The 17,017-nt window shown below is 51.4% G+C and overlaps 1 protein-coding gene across 1 annotated transcript in view; it reads left to right on the forward strand.

The window, feature by feature from the left end:
- The first annotated feature begins 292 nt into the window (after positions 1-292).
- The window catches only part of Adamts2 (ADAM metallopeptidase with thrombospondin type 1 motif 2), a 261,890-nt gene continuing 245,165 nt past the window's right edge, over positions 293-17,017 (forward strand). The window contains exons 1-4 of the mRNA XM_023713091.1: positions 293-347; positions 816-945; positions 16,251-16,598; positions 16,889-16,992. Coding sequence (XP_023568859.1) covers positions 293-347; positions 816-945; positions 16,251-16,598; positions 16,889-16,992 — 637 coding nt within the window. The remainder of the gene's footprint in view (positions 348-815; positions 946-16,250; positions 16,599-16,888; positions 16,993-17,017) is intronic.

The raw sequence follows: 17,017 nt of genomic DNA on the forward strand, positions 1-17,017 counted from the left end.
TGGGACAGGGTCTCTTCCTGTTGGGGGTCGGGCTAGCGACTCACTTGGGCTCTTTTGAGGTGATTGATACCTATTTAGAGTATCAATCCCTGATGCCCATCCCTAGGGCAGTATGCGGCTGTGTTTCCTCTTTTGTCTTGAGGTCTGGCCCATACGGGATGGGAGTGTCTGTCTCTTCCAAGTTGCAAAGTCACCTTGTCTTCTATCTTGGCTCCTTGAGGGCCTGGCCCTGTCTGACTGCCTATAGTATTTCTACCTAATTCAGCTGCCTACAGCACTTCCTGGCGCCATAATGGACTTGGGCCCACCTGAGGGCAGCTTGGACGTCAGTCACGGAGTCACTTATGGTAAGTTAGGGCCAAGGCGCAGGCAGGAATTGACGTTAGAGTGGGAGAACGTGGGCTGTGCCTCCTGGAGGGAGGACGCGGGCCCTGGTTCGGTTGGCAGAGTCCCTGCCTAACGGGAAGCCCCGGGGTGCCCAGAGCCGTGCCCGGCAACAGCTATGGGGATTGTGACGGCTTCTGAAAACCCCGAGTGAGTGTTTCCTGTTCAGAATGCTGGGACCGGACGTGTTTCAGGTCTCTTTTTTTTTTTTTTTTTAGATTTTGAAATATTTGTAGAGACAGAATGAGGAATTTGGGGGCTAGGACCCAAATCCAGACTCATGCCCACTTGCATTTCATGTGCACTTAGGCACATAGCGGGAAGGTGACCGTGCGCCACTTTAGGGTCCTGAGCTGCGGCGGGGATCCTTCAGGAGGTCATTTCGCACCCGTGTTGGCGTGCTCCTGCTTCTGACTGGGTTTTGGGGTTAGGGCTGGACTACTGCGATGGCGTCGTGCCTCCTTGTGCGTCCCTGCGCACCATTGCTCCTGGTCCTCACAGAGCCCGCTCATTTTACAGGCAGGCATTTTACAGGCTGGTCGTGCAAGCCAAGAAGCAGAGGTGAGCCTGGCCGCCAGGCTCCTGCCCCTGGGTGCCGGCCCGTGGGAAGGCCTGCCGGCTGCAGGAACCGGGAGGAACAGAGTGCGGGAACGTTGTCCCAGGCCTGCTGTGCCCAGAGCCTCTGGGTGCTGGGTGCTGGCCAGCTCAGAGGACAGGACGATTATCGTAGACCTGGCGGAGTGGCCTGTTCTTTGGGGTGTTGTTTTTTCCACTGTAATGGAAACAAGTTTGCTCCTCCAAGCTGGGCTGGGGCCGGCCTTTCCTGGAGCAATGTCTGAACTGACCCCACAAACTCGGACCCAGCTAGAGCCATGGGAAGAGGCCACTGTCACTGCTCCAGCAGCTGGCCTGCGACTGGTGCCAACCTCAAGGTTGGGCCCTAGCCAAGTTTCAAGCCCAGATTGGGTCCAGGTCTGGCTCCCTGCCCTGATCTGCCCAAGGCAGGTGTGGTCTCCCCTTTGCCTTGGGGCCGCACAGCAGAGCTCCCAGGTGCTCCCCCCACGCCCCCTGACCTGGGCACCTGTCCTGGAGCAGGAACAGAGAGCTGTGGGAGCCTCACCAATCCCTGGCCCTTCCTGTCTCCTGTCATGTGGGGAGAGAGGAGGGAAAGGAGCACCTGGCCCAGCCCAAGCTGGTTCCCTCTACTGGGGATGAAGCTAGGAACGTGGGCACGCAAGTTCTCACTCCACTCTCAGGGGAAGGACCTGTCTCCACAGCAGCGTGCATCCAGCCTCTACTTGTTCTCTCTGCCCACCTTAGGTGCCCCAGTCCTTGGTTCTGAAGGGCAATATAACCTGGCACTCAGTTTTAGCCAGTGGCAAGGCCTAGGAATCCAGGAAGAGGACGCTGGCTGTGTGGCCAAAGCCCAAGGAGAATCAGGTGTCTGAGGCCTGCTTCTGTCATCTCTGGGACTTCCCCAAGAACCTATTTGGAGCAGTGAAGATGCAGGCAGGACCCAGGGTGGACTTGGATGGGATGGGAGCAGGAAGTGAAGTAAAGGTGTGGTGAAGGAGGAAGTCCAGAGGGTGGGAGCCCTGGGGTGTGGTGGCAGTGGCTGAGACTGCAGGGATCAGAAGGAAGACTTGACCATCTGGCTTTTGATGAAATAGTTAGCTGGCTGTGATAGCTAGTGTCCGAGGTGTACAGCAGAAACACAGCAGACTTATATGAGTGTGTGTGTGTGCGTGTGTGTGTGTGTGTGTGTGTGTGTGTGTGTAAGTAAATATGTTCACCTGGAATGTTCTCACCATTCATTCTTCCACTTGTGACTTGATCTTTAAGGACTCCCCCAACCTTGACCTGGGACTGTCTTGTGTTGTTATAACAAAATGCCTGAGGCTGGAAAACTTATTTATAAAGAGGTCTCTGGCTCATGATTCTGGTCACCAGTGGGCACAGGCAGCTTGGCACTGCATGCTCGTGAGACCTCCTGACTGCATCATGACATGGCAGAGAAGCAAAAAGGATTCTGGCCTTGTGCAGGAGGGTCCGGGGGATGCCAGGCTCCTTATGAACAGCCCACCCCTTCAAGGCACACCTGGCTCCACGGGACTCACACAGTCCCTTTTGAGGACAATGCCTCCCCATCCCAGGGGCCCCATTATGGCGCTTTCTGCTGTGTCTCACCTTAGAAAGGATCAGTGCTGCTGTGCTGGGGACCATATGGCCAGCACATGAGCCCTGGGGGACACACTTGCATCCTACCCAAGACAGCACCCCTCTTCTCCCTGCCACGCTATGGAGGATTTAGGGGCAGCACTGGGTCCTGAAGGGGTCCACAGGGTCCTGCACCAAGCAGCCCTACCACCCTCCCCTGTGGGGTCAGTGAGGCAGGAAGCCATCCGGGAACTGTGGAAAGAGGGAGGTGTCAGTCTGATAGATAAAGGAGAAAGGGAAAGAGTGTGGGTGTGTGGCGCACAGTTCCGGCTGGGAGGTGGAGGTTGGGTCACAAGTTCAAGCCCAGCCTGGGTGAATAAATAATAGATGAATGAATGAATCAATCAATCAATAAATAAGGGTGGGGGACAAAGCTTAGTGTGAAGGCCTAGGGCTCCACCCAGCACCACCAGAAAGAAGAGGTAAGAGGGATACGCAGGCCCAGGACCGCCCTGCAGCCATGCTCCAGCCCATCCCGCCCTGTGCACACTGGCTTGCTTTGTGCTGTGGTCCTTCCCTCGGTGTGGAGTGCCCGTCCTTTCTGGTTTCTGGTTTTTCCCCGGTGAGCATGTCAAGTGTCCTCTGTGAACCCCAGTTCTCTCTCCACCTGACTAGTCAAGAGGCTGCTGCCCTTCCCAGCCCGGCAGCAGACTTGGTAGGTAGTTCTCACAGCCATGTCTGCCGCTCACCGTCGTCTCTAGATTTTTTCGCCTGCTCTCCTGTGAGTTCCCCCAGGCCAGGTCTGCTGTCTAATTCTTCTTGTCCACACTCAACAAGTTTATTGAATCCATTGGAAGTTTAAGTATTTTGAGCTCAGGTGTTCCAGAAAGGCGGCTGCTGAGAGTCCTGAGGGTCCAATTTATGTGGCAATTTCATTCAAAGGTTGGAGGTATAAGACTCACAAGACAGAGAGCTGGCCCAGGCCCGTTCGAGGGACTTTGTCCAAAGCTGAATCAGGATGTGTTAGAGGGAAGAAGTATTTCCCAGTCAAACTCTTTGAACTGTTAAATTGGACACACTGCAAACCTGCGCCCGCGCAGGTCGATTTTCCCTTCCCCTTTGTGCACTGCGGCTTTTGAAAGACTCGTCCATCACCAAGAAGCCCCAGCCTCTGTTCTGTGGAGGTCAGCTGCTGTCCAGGGGCCCAGCTCTGACTCAGCCCAGTGTTGGAGAAGCGGTCATGGGACAAGGCTTGGGGGCACAGGTGTGGGGTCTGGGCCCCTGGGGTCCAAGCCTGGATGGTGAGGGCGGGGTGCAGGCTGGAGTGGGCAGCTGTGCTAGCTCAGGCCTTCTGGGCTCAGCGGTGGGGCTGAAATCCGCGCTGGCTGTGATGGTGCCTTCTGCTCTGTGCCTGGCATTGCCACCTGTGGGCATGGGGCATAGGCCAAGACCAACACTGGGCGGTGCTTATGATAGTCTGGAATGTGGCTGTGAGAAGTCTGCGTGGCCGACTGGGGTCCTTGACCTGAGGTTCTGTTCTGAGCCTCTCTCAAGGCCCTCATGGCCCTCAGTCCCATGCCCACCTCAAACGTGGCCCTGTTGCCCATCCCTGGGGCCGTCTGGTGGTCATCTGGGTATGGCCCATGTTTGGGTTCCTGTGGAGGCTGTGTGGTGATCCAAGCAAGCTTTTGGAGAGGGTGAGGAGGAGGAGGCTGGGAGCTGGAGGAGCGGCCTGCCGGGCCTGCTGAGGCGAGGGTGCCTGCCACCAGGGCTCACCCTGCTGTGGGCTCTCATGCCCCATGCTGCGCACATGCCACATCCACCAGGCCTTGCCTGCCCAGGGCCCAGCCACCCCACTGCACAGGACTCCTGTGGGGGACCTGCACCAGGCAGCCTGAGTGGCCAGGGGCACAGCTGGGCTGCGGGGTCACTCTGCTGTCTGCACTGGCCTTGGGGACCCTGCTCTTCCCAAAGCGAGGCCTCTAGGAGTGGCTCCTAGTGATGAAGAGATTTTTGTTTTACAGATGGAAGCACTAATTAAGACATTTGAATGTCTTCCATATTCCTAATTCTTTGTTCTTTTCCTTTATGTAATAGAAACGGTTCTGCCTACCTCATTACCAGCTGGTCTAGTAAACATCTAGAGACTATAAGGATATTTTATTTTAATTGCCCGAGCTCCAGGATTATGGAAATGGGAGGGTGAGGGGAGGGCTCTGAAGACAGGCTCCAGGAAATACTCAACAAGAGGTTCTCAGTTGGAAGACGGTGGTGGGGGTCCCTTTTATTGTTTGGTGGCTTTAGAGCATTTGACCCGGGTTCAGGGAATATTGGGAAGGATTTGGAGGCTGAGTGGTCGGAGCCATGGTCAAGGGGGCAGGCTCTGAGCCAGTGAATTAAGCACATTTCTCCTTAATAAATGTGGCAAACAGCATGAAAATGTGCCTGATTTTCCAAGTTGCATGAATCAAAGTCTGGCAGGAGGCCGAGAGCAGAGCTGTTTGCTCTGTGATAGACATGCACTCAGCGTCCTGATGCTGGACTCTGGGCACAGCTCTCCCGGGAACGCAGCTTCTGGAACCTTCCTTGGAGGCCCGGAAGAGTGAGTTCTGGCCCACCAAGGGTCACTAGCTGGGTGAGGCTGTGGGCAGCGTGGCACCTGATCAGCCGCAGTGTGGACCCTTTGTCCCCCTCCAGCAGAGAAGCTGTTAACGTTGTGATCCCAGGGCCTGGGCTCTCCCTATACATGTACTTAGGGGTGCCAGCTTTCCCAGCACTCTGCAGTGGGCACATGGCAGCCCAGGAAGAGGGCAGAGGCTAACAGTTGCCCCTGGGTGTCCCAGTGGACATCCTCACATCCAACTCCTGGGCTGGTGGCATGGGACCTACCTAGCCCAGGTCGAGGTGGGCGGCCCCGTCACCTCCACCACCAGGTCAGGTGTGTTGTCACCCAGCTCCCTTCTCCATACCTCCCCCCAGGAACAGACTACTGCTATGTTGCTGAGGCTGGCTTCGAACTCTTGGGTGCCACTGATCCTGCCTGTTTTGCCTCCAGAGAAGCTGGAATTACCGGCATATGACTTGATATGTTCTTATTAAGCTGGGATTTCTGCCAGAGGAGAGCTGGAACTGCATGTCCTCGAATGCCCATCCCGCCTGCTGTCGGTGCCCCCCGGAGACCCCAGAGAGCCTCTGCCCTTTGCCCCTTACCTTGCTGCTCGAGTGGTGGCGGGACATCTGGTCTGATGAGTGGGTGGGAGCCAGCCTTGGAGCAGGGGTTGCTTGTGTTGGATGGGGCTGAGGAAGCAAGACGGAGATGTGGTCCTGTGGGCTGGGTCACAAGGTCTACTTCCTGTTCTGCCCCATGGGACACCTCCCCAGCTGCCAGAGGTGATGTTTTGGGTTCAGCTGTAAGAGTCCCCACTGGCCTTATTAAGACCAGGATCCACCATGAAAGCTAGCTCTCCACTCTTAACCCACAGCCTGTGTGCTTATGATCTGGGAGCTCTCATTAGGGCCCAGTGCTTCCTGCGCTGAGGAGGCCCCGGTCTCGTTAGGGAGGCCAGCCCAGTCCTGGTGGTTCTAATGAGCTGGAAAAGCCACTCAGGAACAAGAGAATTAGCAGAGAGGGTGACTGCAGGTTCCTGGCGTTCCATGGGGAGAGGGCTGGCCCACCGGGTTTTGTCTTGTCCAGTTGAAATGGACTCAGGGACAGCAGAGGAGGAGCCCTGTCCTGTCCCCAGCCTCTGGTTGGGGAAGGACAGGTGGTGCTGAGTGGCAACTGTGCTGGGGTTTGCTCAGACACTGGGTCTGTGGAACCTGAATGGGAATGTGGATGGTGGCCACCGAAGGTACAGGCAGGGGCTGGCCAGGAGTGGCCAGGAGTGGTCCTGGTAGAAGGCCGTGGGGCCTATGTCAACTTGTTCTCAGGGACTCACCCAGTGGGACTGGGGGAAGGTGTGCTGGTAACAGGAAAGCTTAGAGCAGGGGCTGGTCCACTCTCCGTCCCTCCCTGGGCAGGAGTTCTGGGCCCCTGCCCGTGGGTTATGCTGCCCTGAGCCAGGGAGGGGACTAGCACGTAGTCACTGCGCTGATTCTCAGAAGGATATCCAGGCTGGGAGACTCTGGTCAGCGTGCCCCAGAGTGGTCCTTGAGCAGAGGTGCTTGCAGGCTCCAGAGTACCTGGCCCCTCTACCCAAAGCTCACAGAAGGGGGCACCAAGGGGGCGTCCAGGCCTGCCAGGGAAGCAGGGAGGCAGCCGCTTCCCAGGTCCTGGCATCCTGGGGCAGCAGTCTATACCCTTGGCCCAGGTCATTGGCGTGGTCAGCGGCACCCCAAGTGTGTGGTCCGAGGCCGAGCGCTCCCTGGCACCCGTGCACGGAGCAGTGCTGTGGTCTCCACCGCAGTGGACACAGCCCTGCTCTCCTCCAAGCTCACGGGCTCTCTGGAGAGTTTCTGTGCTCGCAGGCACCAGGGCCGCCCTTGCTCTCCTTGCATCCCCGACCAGATGGGCTCCTTCTGCTCCTCTTCCTCCTCCTACACCCTTTGTGCCAAGCCCAGGCCCTAGCTCGCTTTCCTGCTCACTGTTAGCCGCCTTCAGATGATGTCCGGGTCATGCAGGCTCGTGGCTTCTGCCTTTGGACTTGGCCGCTGGGCGTCACCACAGATCCAGGACTCCGCTTGCCTGCCTAGTCCCTCTGCTCCTCCTGCAGCCTCCCCTCAGGAGCAGATCCTCCAGTTGCTCCACCTAGTGCACGTGACAAGTGCCGCCCAGCCTCCGCTAGAACTGGTGGGAGCTTCACATGGGCCTCCACAGGGCTCATCCTAAGGCCCATCCTGTAGCAGCGCCTCCAACAGGCCACAGCGCAGGGGCTTTCTGGGTGTTGGCACCTGGGGGAAGAGCAGTCCGAGGGTTTGGGCGCTGCCTATCCCCGGGACCTTGTCACAGAGAGTAGTCCTGAGAATCTCTTGCCATCACTACTCACACACCTCCCATTATGTTGGTTTTATCTTCCAGGGGACCCCAAAACCTCTCCTCCTTTCCACCAAGACCTGGCCCAAGCCGTCATTCGCTCTGTCCTAGAAGCTCAGGTGGCCTCTCACTTGTTTCCTCGTGGCTCCCTCAGACTGCCCTCTGCCCAGCCGCACACACAGTGCCTGGTCCCTCAGGGGCGCTCAGTAAAGTTTAAGCCGTGGATGAACACAGCTGCTTGCTGGGTTCTAGCAGGCCCTCATGGAAGAGCTTTGTTTTGAAAGTATGCACAATAATCCAGCAAGTTTTTTTTTTTTTTTTTTTTTTTTGTAATAAAGGCCTACTACTGAGAAAAATGGAACTTGGGGAGTGGTACCATTTTCATTTTGTTGAGGTTTAAAGTTATGTTACTGTTACGGTTTGTGTCTAGATGTCCCCCCAAAGCCTCATGCAGTCATGGGGAGGCTTCTGGAGTTGTGATTGATTCCTGATCCAGTGCTGGGCTTGTGGGTGTGAGTGCCCTGGGGCAGACACTCTGCAGTACAGTGTGAGGAGGGGAGGGGGGCAAGCTGGCTGCCGGAGCTGCTGCCGCTTTCTTGCTCTTTGCTGCCACCATGAACGGCTGCCCTCTGCCCTGGGCCACTGTGCCCTGGAGCCAGCTGAGTGTGGACTGAAACCTCCACTGACTGTGAGCTAAATAAACCTTTCCTTCCTTCATTTTGGGGTTGGGTATTTTGTCCTAGCAATGAAAGAAGAATAACTGAGACAGTTACCATCATCAAAATCTATGTCAAGTGCTGACAATATTTTAGGTATTTCATGTTTGAAATTGTCTTTTCATAGAGAGAAATATGACTAAATCCATAGGAATAGATCTTTTCTGATTTTTAAAAATGAGATCTAACTTATGTAACAAAATTTACCACTTAGAATGTACAGCGCAGTAGTTTTTAGTTTATTAATATGTTAGCATATTAATTATGTTGTACAACTACCACCAGAGGCCCATTCTGGACTTCAGCCCAGAAGAGACCCTTTGCTAGCAGCAGTCACTCCCGGACTCCAGCAGGCTCTGTCTCGGGACAGGCAGGAATCTAACTTTTGTCTTTTTATGGATTTGTCTATTCTGGATACTTTAGTAAACGCAGGCACCACCCCTGGCCTCTTGCGCGCAGCTTCTTTCACATAACGTATTCTCAAGTGGTAGCAGGAAAACATCTCACTCCTTCTGTGGCTCCGCGGTGCCCGCCGGGCGGCCGAGGAGCACCTCGCTGTCTGTTCCCCGGATGGTGTGGATGGATGGACACGTGCTGCCCCTGCCTGCCTGCCACGCTGGGATGCTCCTCTGAAACACGTCTGCAAGCTACAAAACTTTCCGTTTTCTTTGCTAGCGTTACAGCTTGCTTGTCTCTCATCCCTGCTGACAGTCACGCTGGAATTGGATTGCCGGTGGAAGGGCTTGGGGACCTGGGGTCTAAGAGATGGCCGGTCCTGAGAGCTCTGTCCTCGCGGGGGGCTAATGTCTCTGTCTAGGCTGGGTTAGTTCTTGTGGGGATGCGTTGGGTCTTGGAAGAACAAATTGCTGAGAGGCAAGCCTGGCCCCTCCCTGCCTCTCTCCTCTCCGTGCTGTCTGCCACACACACCGCTTCGCCTTTTTTCTTGGCTGGGAGTCAAAGCAGCTCGCTGTCTCCACCAAAAGCTGAGCAGATGCAGCCTCTGACCTTGAACTTCCCCCGCCTCCAGAGCCATGAGATAAATCAACCTGTCGTTAAAGTGGATTTTGCAGTCTCGGGTGTTCTGTGACAGCAACAGCAAGTGAATGAAGACCAGCATGTTCTTGGGAGTGAAGCCGTCGGCAGTAACTTCATGTTCAGCCAAGAAAGCAGCGCGCTGCTCTCTGCGGCCACTGCGCCGTTGTCCCTCCGCGCCAGCTCCACGCGGCAGTCCAGCTTCTCCATGAACTGCTTTCCAGCCTTCCTCCTTTCCACCTTCCCTCCATCCTTCCCTTTTCTTTACAGACAGCTTGGTGGGTGTGGAGTAGCATCTCTAGGGTTTGCCTGGCAGTTTTGTAATGACTAATAATGATGAACATTTTATCTTTATTTACTGTTTTTGTTGTTGTTGTTGATACAGGGTCTTGCTACACAGCTCAGATTCACAGTGATCTTCCGGTCTCAGCCTCCCCAGGCTGGGATTGCAGGTGTGCATCACCACTCCTGGTCTCGGTGGCCGGCTCAGTGCAGCTGGGGGTGGGGCCAGCACGGCATGCAGTACTGGAGATTGAGCCTGGGTCCTTGTGCTTGCCAGGCAGGTGCTTAGACTGCTAAAATATCTCCCCAGCCAAAATGAGTCTTTTAAAACACATTTACTGACCATTTATATATGTTCTTATACGTCTATCTTTAATGTTTGTATTTATTTTCTATTTATTTCTATTGCTTTTTCTGTGATGTAAGAATCGAGACATATATGTCCCCATACAGGTGTCCAGCTGGTCCAGCACCACTGTCTTTTTCTGGGCCCGGAAGAGTTCTAAGCCGTTCCACTGGGGGCATGGCAGAGTGGCTGGGCAATGGGGCATGACCTGTCAGTCCCAGAGGCCGGCGATCGGGGAGGTTCTGGACACATTGCGGAACAGCTTCAGAGCCCAGCATCTGGTACCAGTCGGAGAATGCTGCCTCTAGTTCTTGAGTGTGAGGTCAGGCAGGCCTTTGATAGGGCTGCCTGGACAGGCTGTCACTTCTTCCTCGAGAAGAATACTAAAAGAAGATACTAAAGAAGACATTAAAGGTGGTGGCCACTGACTTCAGCGCCACTGCGCTCTTGCTCTCTGTTTTTTCTTCTTTTGACTTAAATGTTAAGCTTTCACACTGAGCACCTGTTCCATCTGGTTCTTTGAACAAGACAGCAAGAACCTGGAAGTAGCACTGGCCACTCTACTGCCCAGCACCATCCCGGTCTAGGAAGAGTAGGGACTCCACAGGGAAGCCACCCTGACCCTGGAGCCTTGAAAATCATATTAGATGAAAAAGCTGAATTAAGGCAGCAGGCAGAATGAACGTTATTGAGCAGCAGACCTCCAGGCAGCAATGCTGCCCTCGATTATCTGGGCTGGTGCAGAGAGATCACAGAGATCCTTATGTGTAAAGGAGAGGCAGGCCAGGCCGGAGTGATGTTATGCATTAAGAGTTTGCTCCCAGCTACTGACTTTGACCATGATGGAGGGGTCATGGGCCAAGGAGTGTAGGCAGCCTCTAGAAGCTGGGAAGAGCAAGGAAACAGACTCTCTAAAGCTTCTAGAAAACAAGACAGTCCTGCTGGCACCCGGATGGCAGGGGATTCTGCAGATGCATCAGGCGCCTTTCAGTGACCGTGTGCTCACGAGAAGGAGGCTTGCGTCCATTGGGCTGAGCTCAGAAGAGGTTAAAGAGGCTCAAGGACAGGGAGCGTCTTTCGCTGTCCTGAACAAAGGACATCAGTCCTGCAGGCATAGGAGCCTTCTTGGAAGAGTGTCAGTTCAGAAAAGGAATGCCAACTGGCTGACAGCATGACTTAGCCTCTTGAGACCCTATGAGGACCCAGAGGGCCCATGCCCAAGCCTCTGACCTGCAGAAACGGTTGTGATACATAGTTGCATGTGCAAGGATTAGTCAGGGCCATTTTTAAGCTGCTACATTTTTGCCAATTTGTTTTGTAGCAAGCAATGGAAACATCATGGCTTCATCCAATTACTTTGACACCTTGTTGAAAATCAATTCAGTATGTGCTTGCCTCTACTTTAGACGCTATTCTGTCCTATTGATCTTTGTGTTCATGTTTTTCCCCCTAAGAATTACTGTCATTTGGATTGCTTTAGCTTTTTAGCAAGTTTTGGAAATTAGATACCAGGAGTCTTCTGACCTTGTCACACTTTTTCAAAATTGTCTTGCAGTTATAGGTGCTATGCATTTTTATATAAATTTTAGAAACAGTTCCCTCTTTCTCTCTTGACCCCACTACTGTGTCAAAACTGATGACTCTGATGCCTTGCCAGCCCCCTCCCCGGGGCACGCTGAGAGGGTGATTGAGACTGGGCGTGGTGGCGCACCTGTAATCCCAGCTCTTGGGAGGCTGTAAACAGGCAGGTCACTCGAGTCTGATCTAGCAGTGAGACCCTGATTACCCTGTAGACCCTTCCTTAAAATACAACCCCCCCAACCCAAAACCCCCAAAACTGATGACTCTGAGCCCACCACACTACAAAGTGGCTCACGTCCAGGGGTGTGGAGGGGAGGCTGAGGTGGCAAATGTGGGCGTCATGACCTTCGTGGCCTTCAGCGTGGCCCAGCTGCCAGGTGGAACAGCAGTGAGTCGTCCCAGCTCCCCCATCTGGAGAAGAGGAACCGTCCAGCCGAAGGCAAGCAACCTAGCAACAACAAAATGATCGCTGTGATTTTAAGTTACTAAGCACTGGGATTGGTTAGAAAGCAATAGCGTACTGGCGAGTAGGGCTAATTATTTTTTCTACTTTTTCTTGTGTCACTTTTGTTAAATTGTGAAGTTCAAGTAAATTTTCCATTTCATCTAAATGGTTGAATTCATTGCTGTAAGCTTTTTGGTAATATGTCATTATTTTTCAATATTTCTAGGGTTTGTAACGATGCTTCTGTTGTACTTCGGCTATTTTGAGCATATGTGTATATAGACATATGCACACACACGAGCGCACACACACGCATACACCCATATGTAAAAGTGTCTCATGTCATAAATCATGCATCAGGCTTGTATAATTTTTCTCCATGAATTAAAAATTTAAAAATATATTTTGTAATTTATACTTTTACTTAATCTCCAGTGTTTTTCAAATTTATTAATGTTTTCAAGGAGATATCTTTAGGTTTTGTTATTTTTATGTTATTTGCTCATTTTAGTTTCATTGATGTTGGCTGCTTGTTCTTTCTTTCCTTCTTTCTATCGGCTTGACATAGTCTTCCCTTTCAGATTGCTAACGTAAAATTCAAAGTGTTAAGTTTCTTGATGCTGGAGATCAAACCCAGGGTCTCGCGCGGGGGCTGCGCTGTGCTTCCCCGCTGACCTGCATCCCCGGTTCTCAAGCTGCTGGCTTTTCATCTTCATTTTTTTCTTATTGTGGTCATATGCAGAAATAAATTTCTTTCTAGGTACTGTGAAATGCATTCTATAAAATTTGATGTTTTCATCAGCATTATAAATTTAAAAAATATAAATATATTAGTATCCATACTCCATAAATATATAACATTTATAAAAATTATAAGTTAAAATATTTTGTTTCTTTTTTACACACTTGAAGATAATGTCTACCTTGAAGTTGTACATATAGTAAGATGCTAAAAATGTTAATGATATCAAAGTTATTGATAATGTTAAGATCTTTATATTCTTATCTATTTTTTGTCTCTGTTCTATCAATTCTGAGATATGCCAGGGATGCAGGCAGCAGGGCAGCACCTGCCTAACAAGTGTGCGGTTGTGAGTTCAATTCCCAGTACAAAGAATAATAATATTTCTGAGATAGAGGTGCTAGCATTCCACTCATGACTGGGCAATTCTTTTACTTAAAAAAAAATCTTTTATTTATTTGTTTGGTACAGGGCCTCACTACGCCGCTCAGACTCATGGCGATGCTCTTGTCTCAGCCTCAGCAGCGCTGCGGTTGCAGGCGTGTGCCGCCACACCTGGGTTCCGTGGCCGGCTCCGCATGCCTGGACTTCTGGGACCAGCATGGCATGAGGTACTGAGGAGTAAGCCTGGGTCCTGTGCTTGCTGGACAGACACTCAGCCTGCCAGCCTAGCTCCCTGGCCCTGGTTTTCTTTTACTCTTAGTCAGTTTTTGCTGTGTAAATTTTGAAGCTAAATTATTAGATGCAAACAAAGTGAGCACCTCAGTTAGTCGTTATGAGTTCCTACTGAGTTAGACCTTTTGTTATTATGAAATACTTGTAAAAACTCTTCCCCTCAAATGTACTTTGTCTTATGTCATAAGCTTTCTTTTGTGACCAGTTTTGTGTTACACCATTTTGCCCTCCTTTTACTTTTAACTTGTCTTTGAATTTCATACTCATATAGTTGGTCACTCTTTTGAAAAAATGATTCTGATAATCACGCCTCTTAATCAGTGAGTGGCTTGTGCAGAGCAGATTAGTAGTGTAGCTGGGTGTGGGCTTAATATCTGCTTATTTGTTTTGCATTTTTCCCCATCTGCTGTGTGTTCCACTTCATCCTTCACAGTCTTCTTTTGGATTAAATATTTTGAGATACTCTTTGAAAAAAATTTCCTGTGTTGGCATTCAGCTATTGTTTCTCAAAATTTTTTAGCGATTGTTTTAGAAATTGTAGTATGTGTTCTTATCACAGTATACTTATAATTAATAATGTTTACTTCACAATTATTATTCATGCTTTAAGAATATGTGTAATGCTAATAGAATTCCAGCTTCATTTTCTCCATTCTCTTTTTCTTCCTGTTCTCTGTGCTATGGTCATAATTTCATTTATATGTCTAATATAAACTTCGCCATATAATTCTGTTACTTTTGCTTTAAATGAACATTTTGCTTTCAAGAAAATTAAGGGAAAGGCTAATGCTTTCAATGTTCGTGTTTCCCTATTTTGTCTGTCATTCCTCCCTGTAGGTCTACATTTCTATTTGGTTACCATTCTTTTTCTGCCTGAAACTCTTCTTGGTATGCGTTATATACCTTATCCTAGAGGCCTTCTGGCAACGGATTCAGCTTTTAGGCCTCTAAATTATCTTTATTTCTTCCTCATTTTTTTGGGGGGGGTGGGGGGACTGGGAATCGGTCTCATGACAACCTCGTGCTTGCCCGGCAGGGTTGTCCTGCTGAGCTACGTCCCCAGCCCTTCTTCGTGATTGTTGCAGAAGATTTTGTCTAAATTCTTAGATTATGGTTTGTCCTTCCATTTGAATGTCATTCTGGGATCATCTAGCTGCCATTATTTCAAATGAGAAGACAGCTGTCATTCGTGTCCTTGTTCCCTTGTACATCTCATTATTTTGGTCCGACTACTTTGACGTTTCCTCTTTAGCCTTGCTTCTCAGCAGTTAGACTATGCGGTGCTTACTTGTGCTTCTCACCGGGTGTGTCCTTCACGGGGTTCATTTAGTTTCTTGAGTTGGTCGGTCATGTTTTATCCACAGTTGGGGAAATTTCAATATTATTTTTAAAAAATATTTCTTATTCCCCTTCCCCCTGCTTTCTTCTGAGATTAGAGTGGCACATTGGGCGGCTTGCTGTCCTCTCACTAGGCACTGTGATTCTGGTCTTGCTTCAGAAATTACTTTTTGTCTCTTTTCTTCCAAATGGAAACTTTTATGAATCTATCTCTAGCTCATTCTTTCTCCTGCCATCACAAATTTACTTTTAAGGCAAACTGGTAAATTTTCGATTTCTCATATTTTTTTCAGTTATAAAAGTCCATTTTTCCCTTTCACAAATTTCCCTTTTCCATTCAAATTTGCCACATGTTCACTCAATGAGATAATATTTTCCCTTCAGTTCTTAAACATATTTTTAAATATCTTTTTAAAAATCCTTGTCTACAGATTTTAATATCTGGGCCATTTCAGGGTATAGTTTAGCTACTTTTTCTGATTGTGAGCTATATTTCTTGCTTATTTGCATGCCTAGTAATTTTTTGCTATATGCTGGACATTGTGCTTTGTGCATTTGAAAGCATCTTGAGTATGTTTTCTTCCTTTAAAGAGCTTCATTTTAAAAGGCAGTAAACACGCTGCCCTTCTCCATACCCCTGGCAAGGCTTCCTTTTGGCTTTGCTGAAGCAGGTTTGTATTATTAACCTACTGCTATGTGATAAATCACTCCCAAAACTGGCACTTTAAACCAACAGTAAAAATTCCTCAGTATACTGTTTCTGAGGATCAGGGTCCTGGAATGATCAAGTTCTGCGGTCCTGTTTTAGGCCTTCTCCTCAGCAGACTGTAATTAAGCTGCCACTCGGGGCACTGTCGGTGGCTCCCTGCTGGCCGGCCGGCTCAGTGCTGCCGGCGGCCAGGCCTCTGCCCCTCCTCCCACGCAGCCTCTCCCCGAGGGGTCTGCACGGGTTTGGACCAGGGGCCCAGGTGGGGGCCTGGGGAGTAGGAGGGAGCGGCCCTGGGGGCCACCCAGGAAGCTGGCTAGGAGCTGCCACGCAGGCCAGGCGCAGGCAGCCCTCACTCGAGGGCGGGGTTCCCAACGCCTACGTGGTTGGTATGTTGAGTACTCTGGCTGGAGTTCTTTTCTTAAGAATAATTTTATTGAGAAACAAATAGCAATGAGACAGTTTCAGAACCGATTACTAGCACAGTTTCAATAATTAATACATTGCATATTGTTGTCTTAGTGGTTATTCATTATACAAGATGGAGACATGATATCCTGTCCACAAACACTATTAGAATAAATCTCTCTATTCGTTGAATTAAGAGAATGCAGCCGTATATCTATCCTATTTTGAGTATACAGATACAAAATGGTCGTTCATTTGTATCCCCTTTTTTGGTTAGTTTTGTCAGAGAAGGGCATTCCATTGTCGTTTAAATACTGTAGGTGCGCGCACTCAGCAAAATGTATCGGAATTCCTTCCTCGAGGGCGCGGTCCGAGCCCGCGCGGTGCTGCAGCGTCCTTGGTCTCCAGCCGCTAGATGGCAGTAGCACGCCCACGATGACCGTCCAAATGTCTGGACATTGCCCAGATGCCCTCTGGGGGAGCGGCCACTGGCCTGCCCCTGCGTCCGGAGCTTTCTGGAGGGCCTGCTCTCCATCCAGGAGAGGCCGGCCGGACGGAAGACGCTCATCCCGGCGGACGGTCTTAAAGGTCTCTGTGCTCGCTCGGGTGGCGCTCTGGCGGCTCCTGGCCCGGCCCACCTTGCTCTCAGTCCACCTCCGTCCGTCCGCTTTCGCCGCGTGCTGCAGTCCTTCCTGGCTCCCCTTCGTGTCGCGCGCCCCTGTGCTGCTGAGCGTGAGCTGGTCTTCCTGCGCCCTGTTGCTCGGCTCGCACTGCGCCCGGGGAGCTTGCAGGGCTCGAGCGCGTGGGCGCGCAGGTGGCGTCCTTCCGTCGGGGGCTGCACACCTGCTGCCGGCTGTCCAGTGCCTTCAGCGTTTGCTTCAAGTATTTTTGTCCATGATTGTTGCTGAAGGCACAAGGCAAGTGTGATGTGCCATCATGCCAGAGTCGGGCAGGAACCGCGTGGGTTTTGTGTCCTGGCCCCCAGCGGTATGGGGCCCCCAGTGGTATGGGGCCCCCAGGGGTATGGGGCCCCCAGGGGTAAGGGGCCCCCAGTGGTATGGGGCCCCTAGGGGTAAGGGGCCCCCAGTGGTATGGGGCCCCTAGGGGTAAGGGGCCCCCAGTGGTATGGGACCCCCAGTGGTATGGGGCCCCCAGTGGTATGGGGCCCCCAGTGGTATGGGACCCCCAGTGGTATGGAGCCCCCAGGGGTATGGGACCCCCAGGGGTATGGGG

The sequence above is a fragment of the Octodon degus genome, unplaced genomic scaffold (assembly GCF_000260255.1).
Source record: "Octodon degus isolate 3935 unplaced genomic scaffold, OctDeg1.0 scaffold00029, whole genome shotgun sequence".
Taxonomy (NCBI): Eukaryota; Metazoa; Chordata; class Mammalia; order Rodentia; family Octodontidae; genus Octodon; species Octodon degus.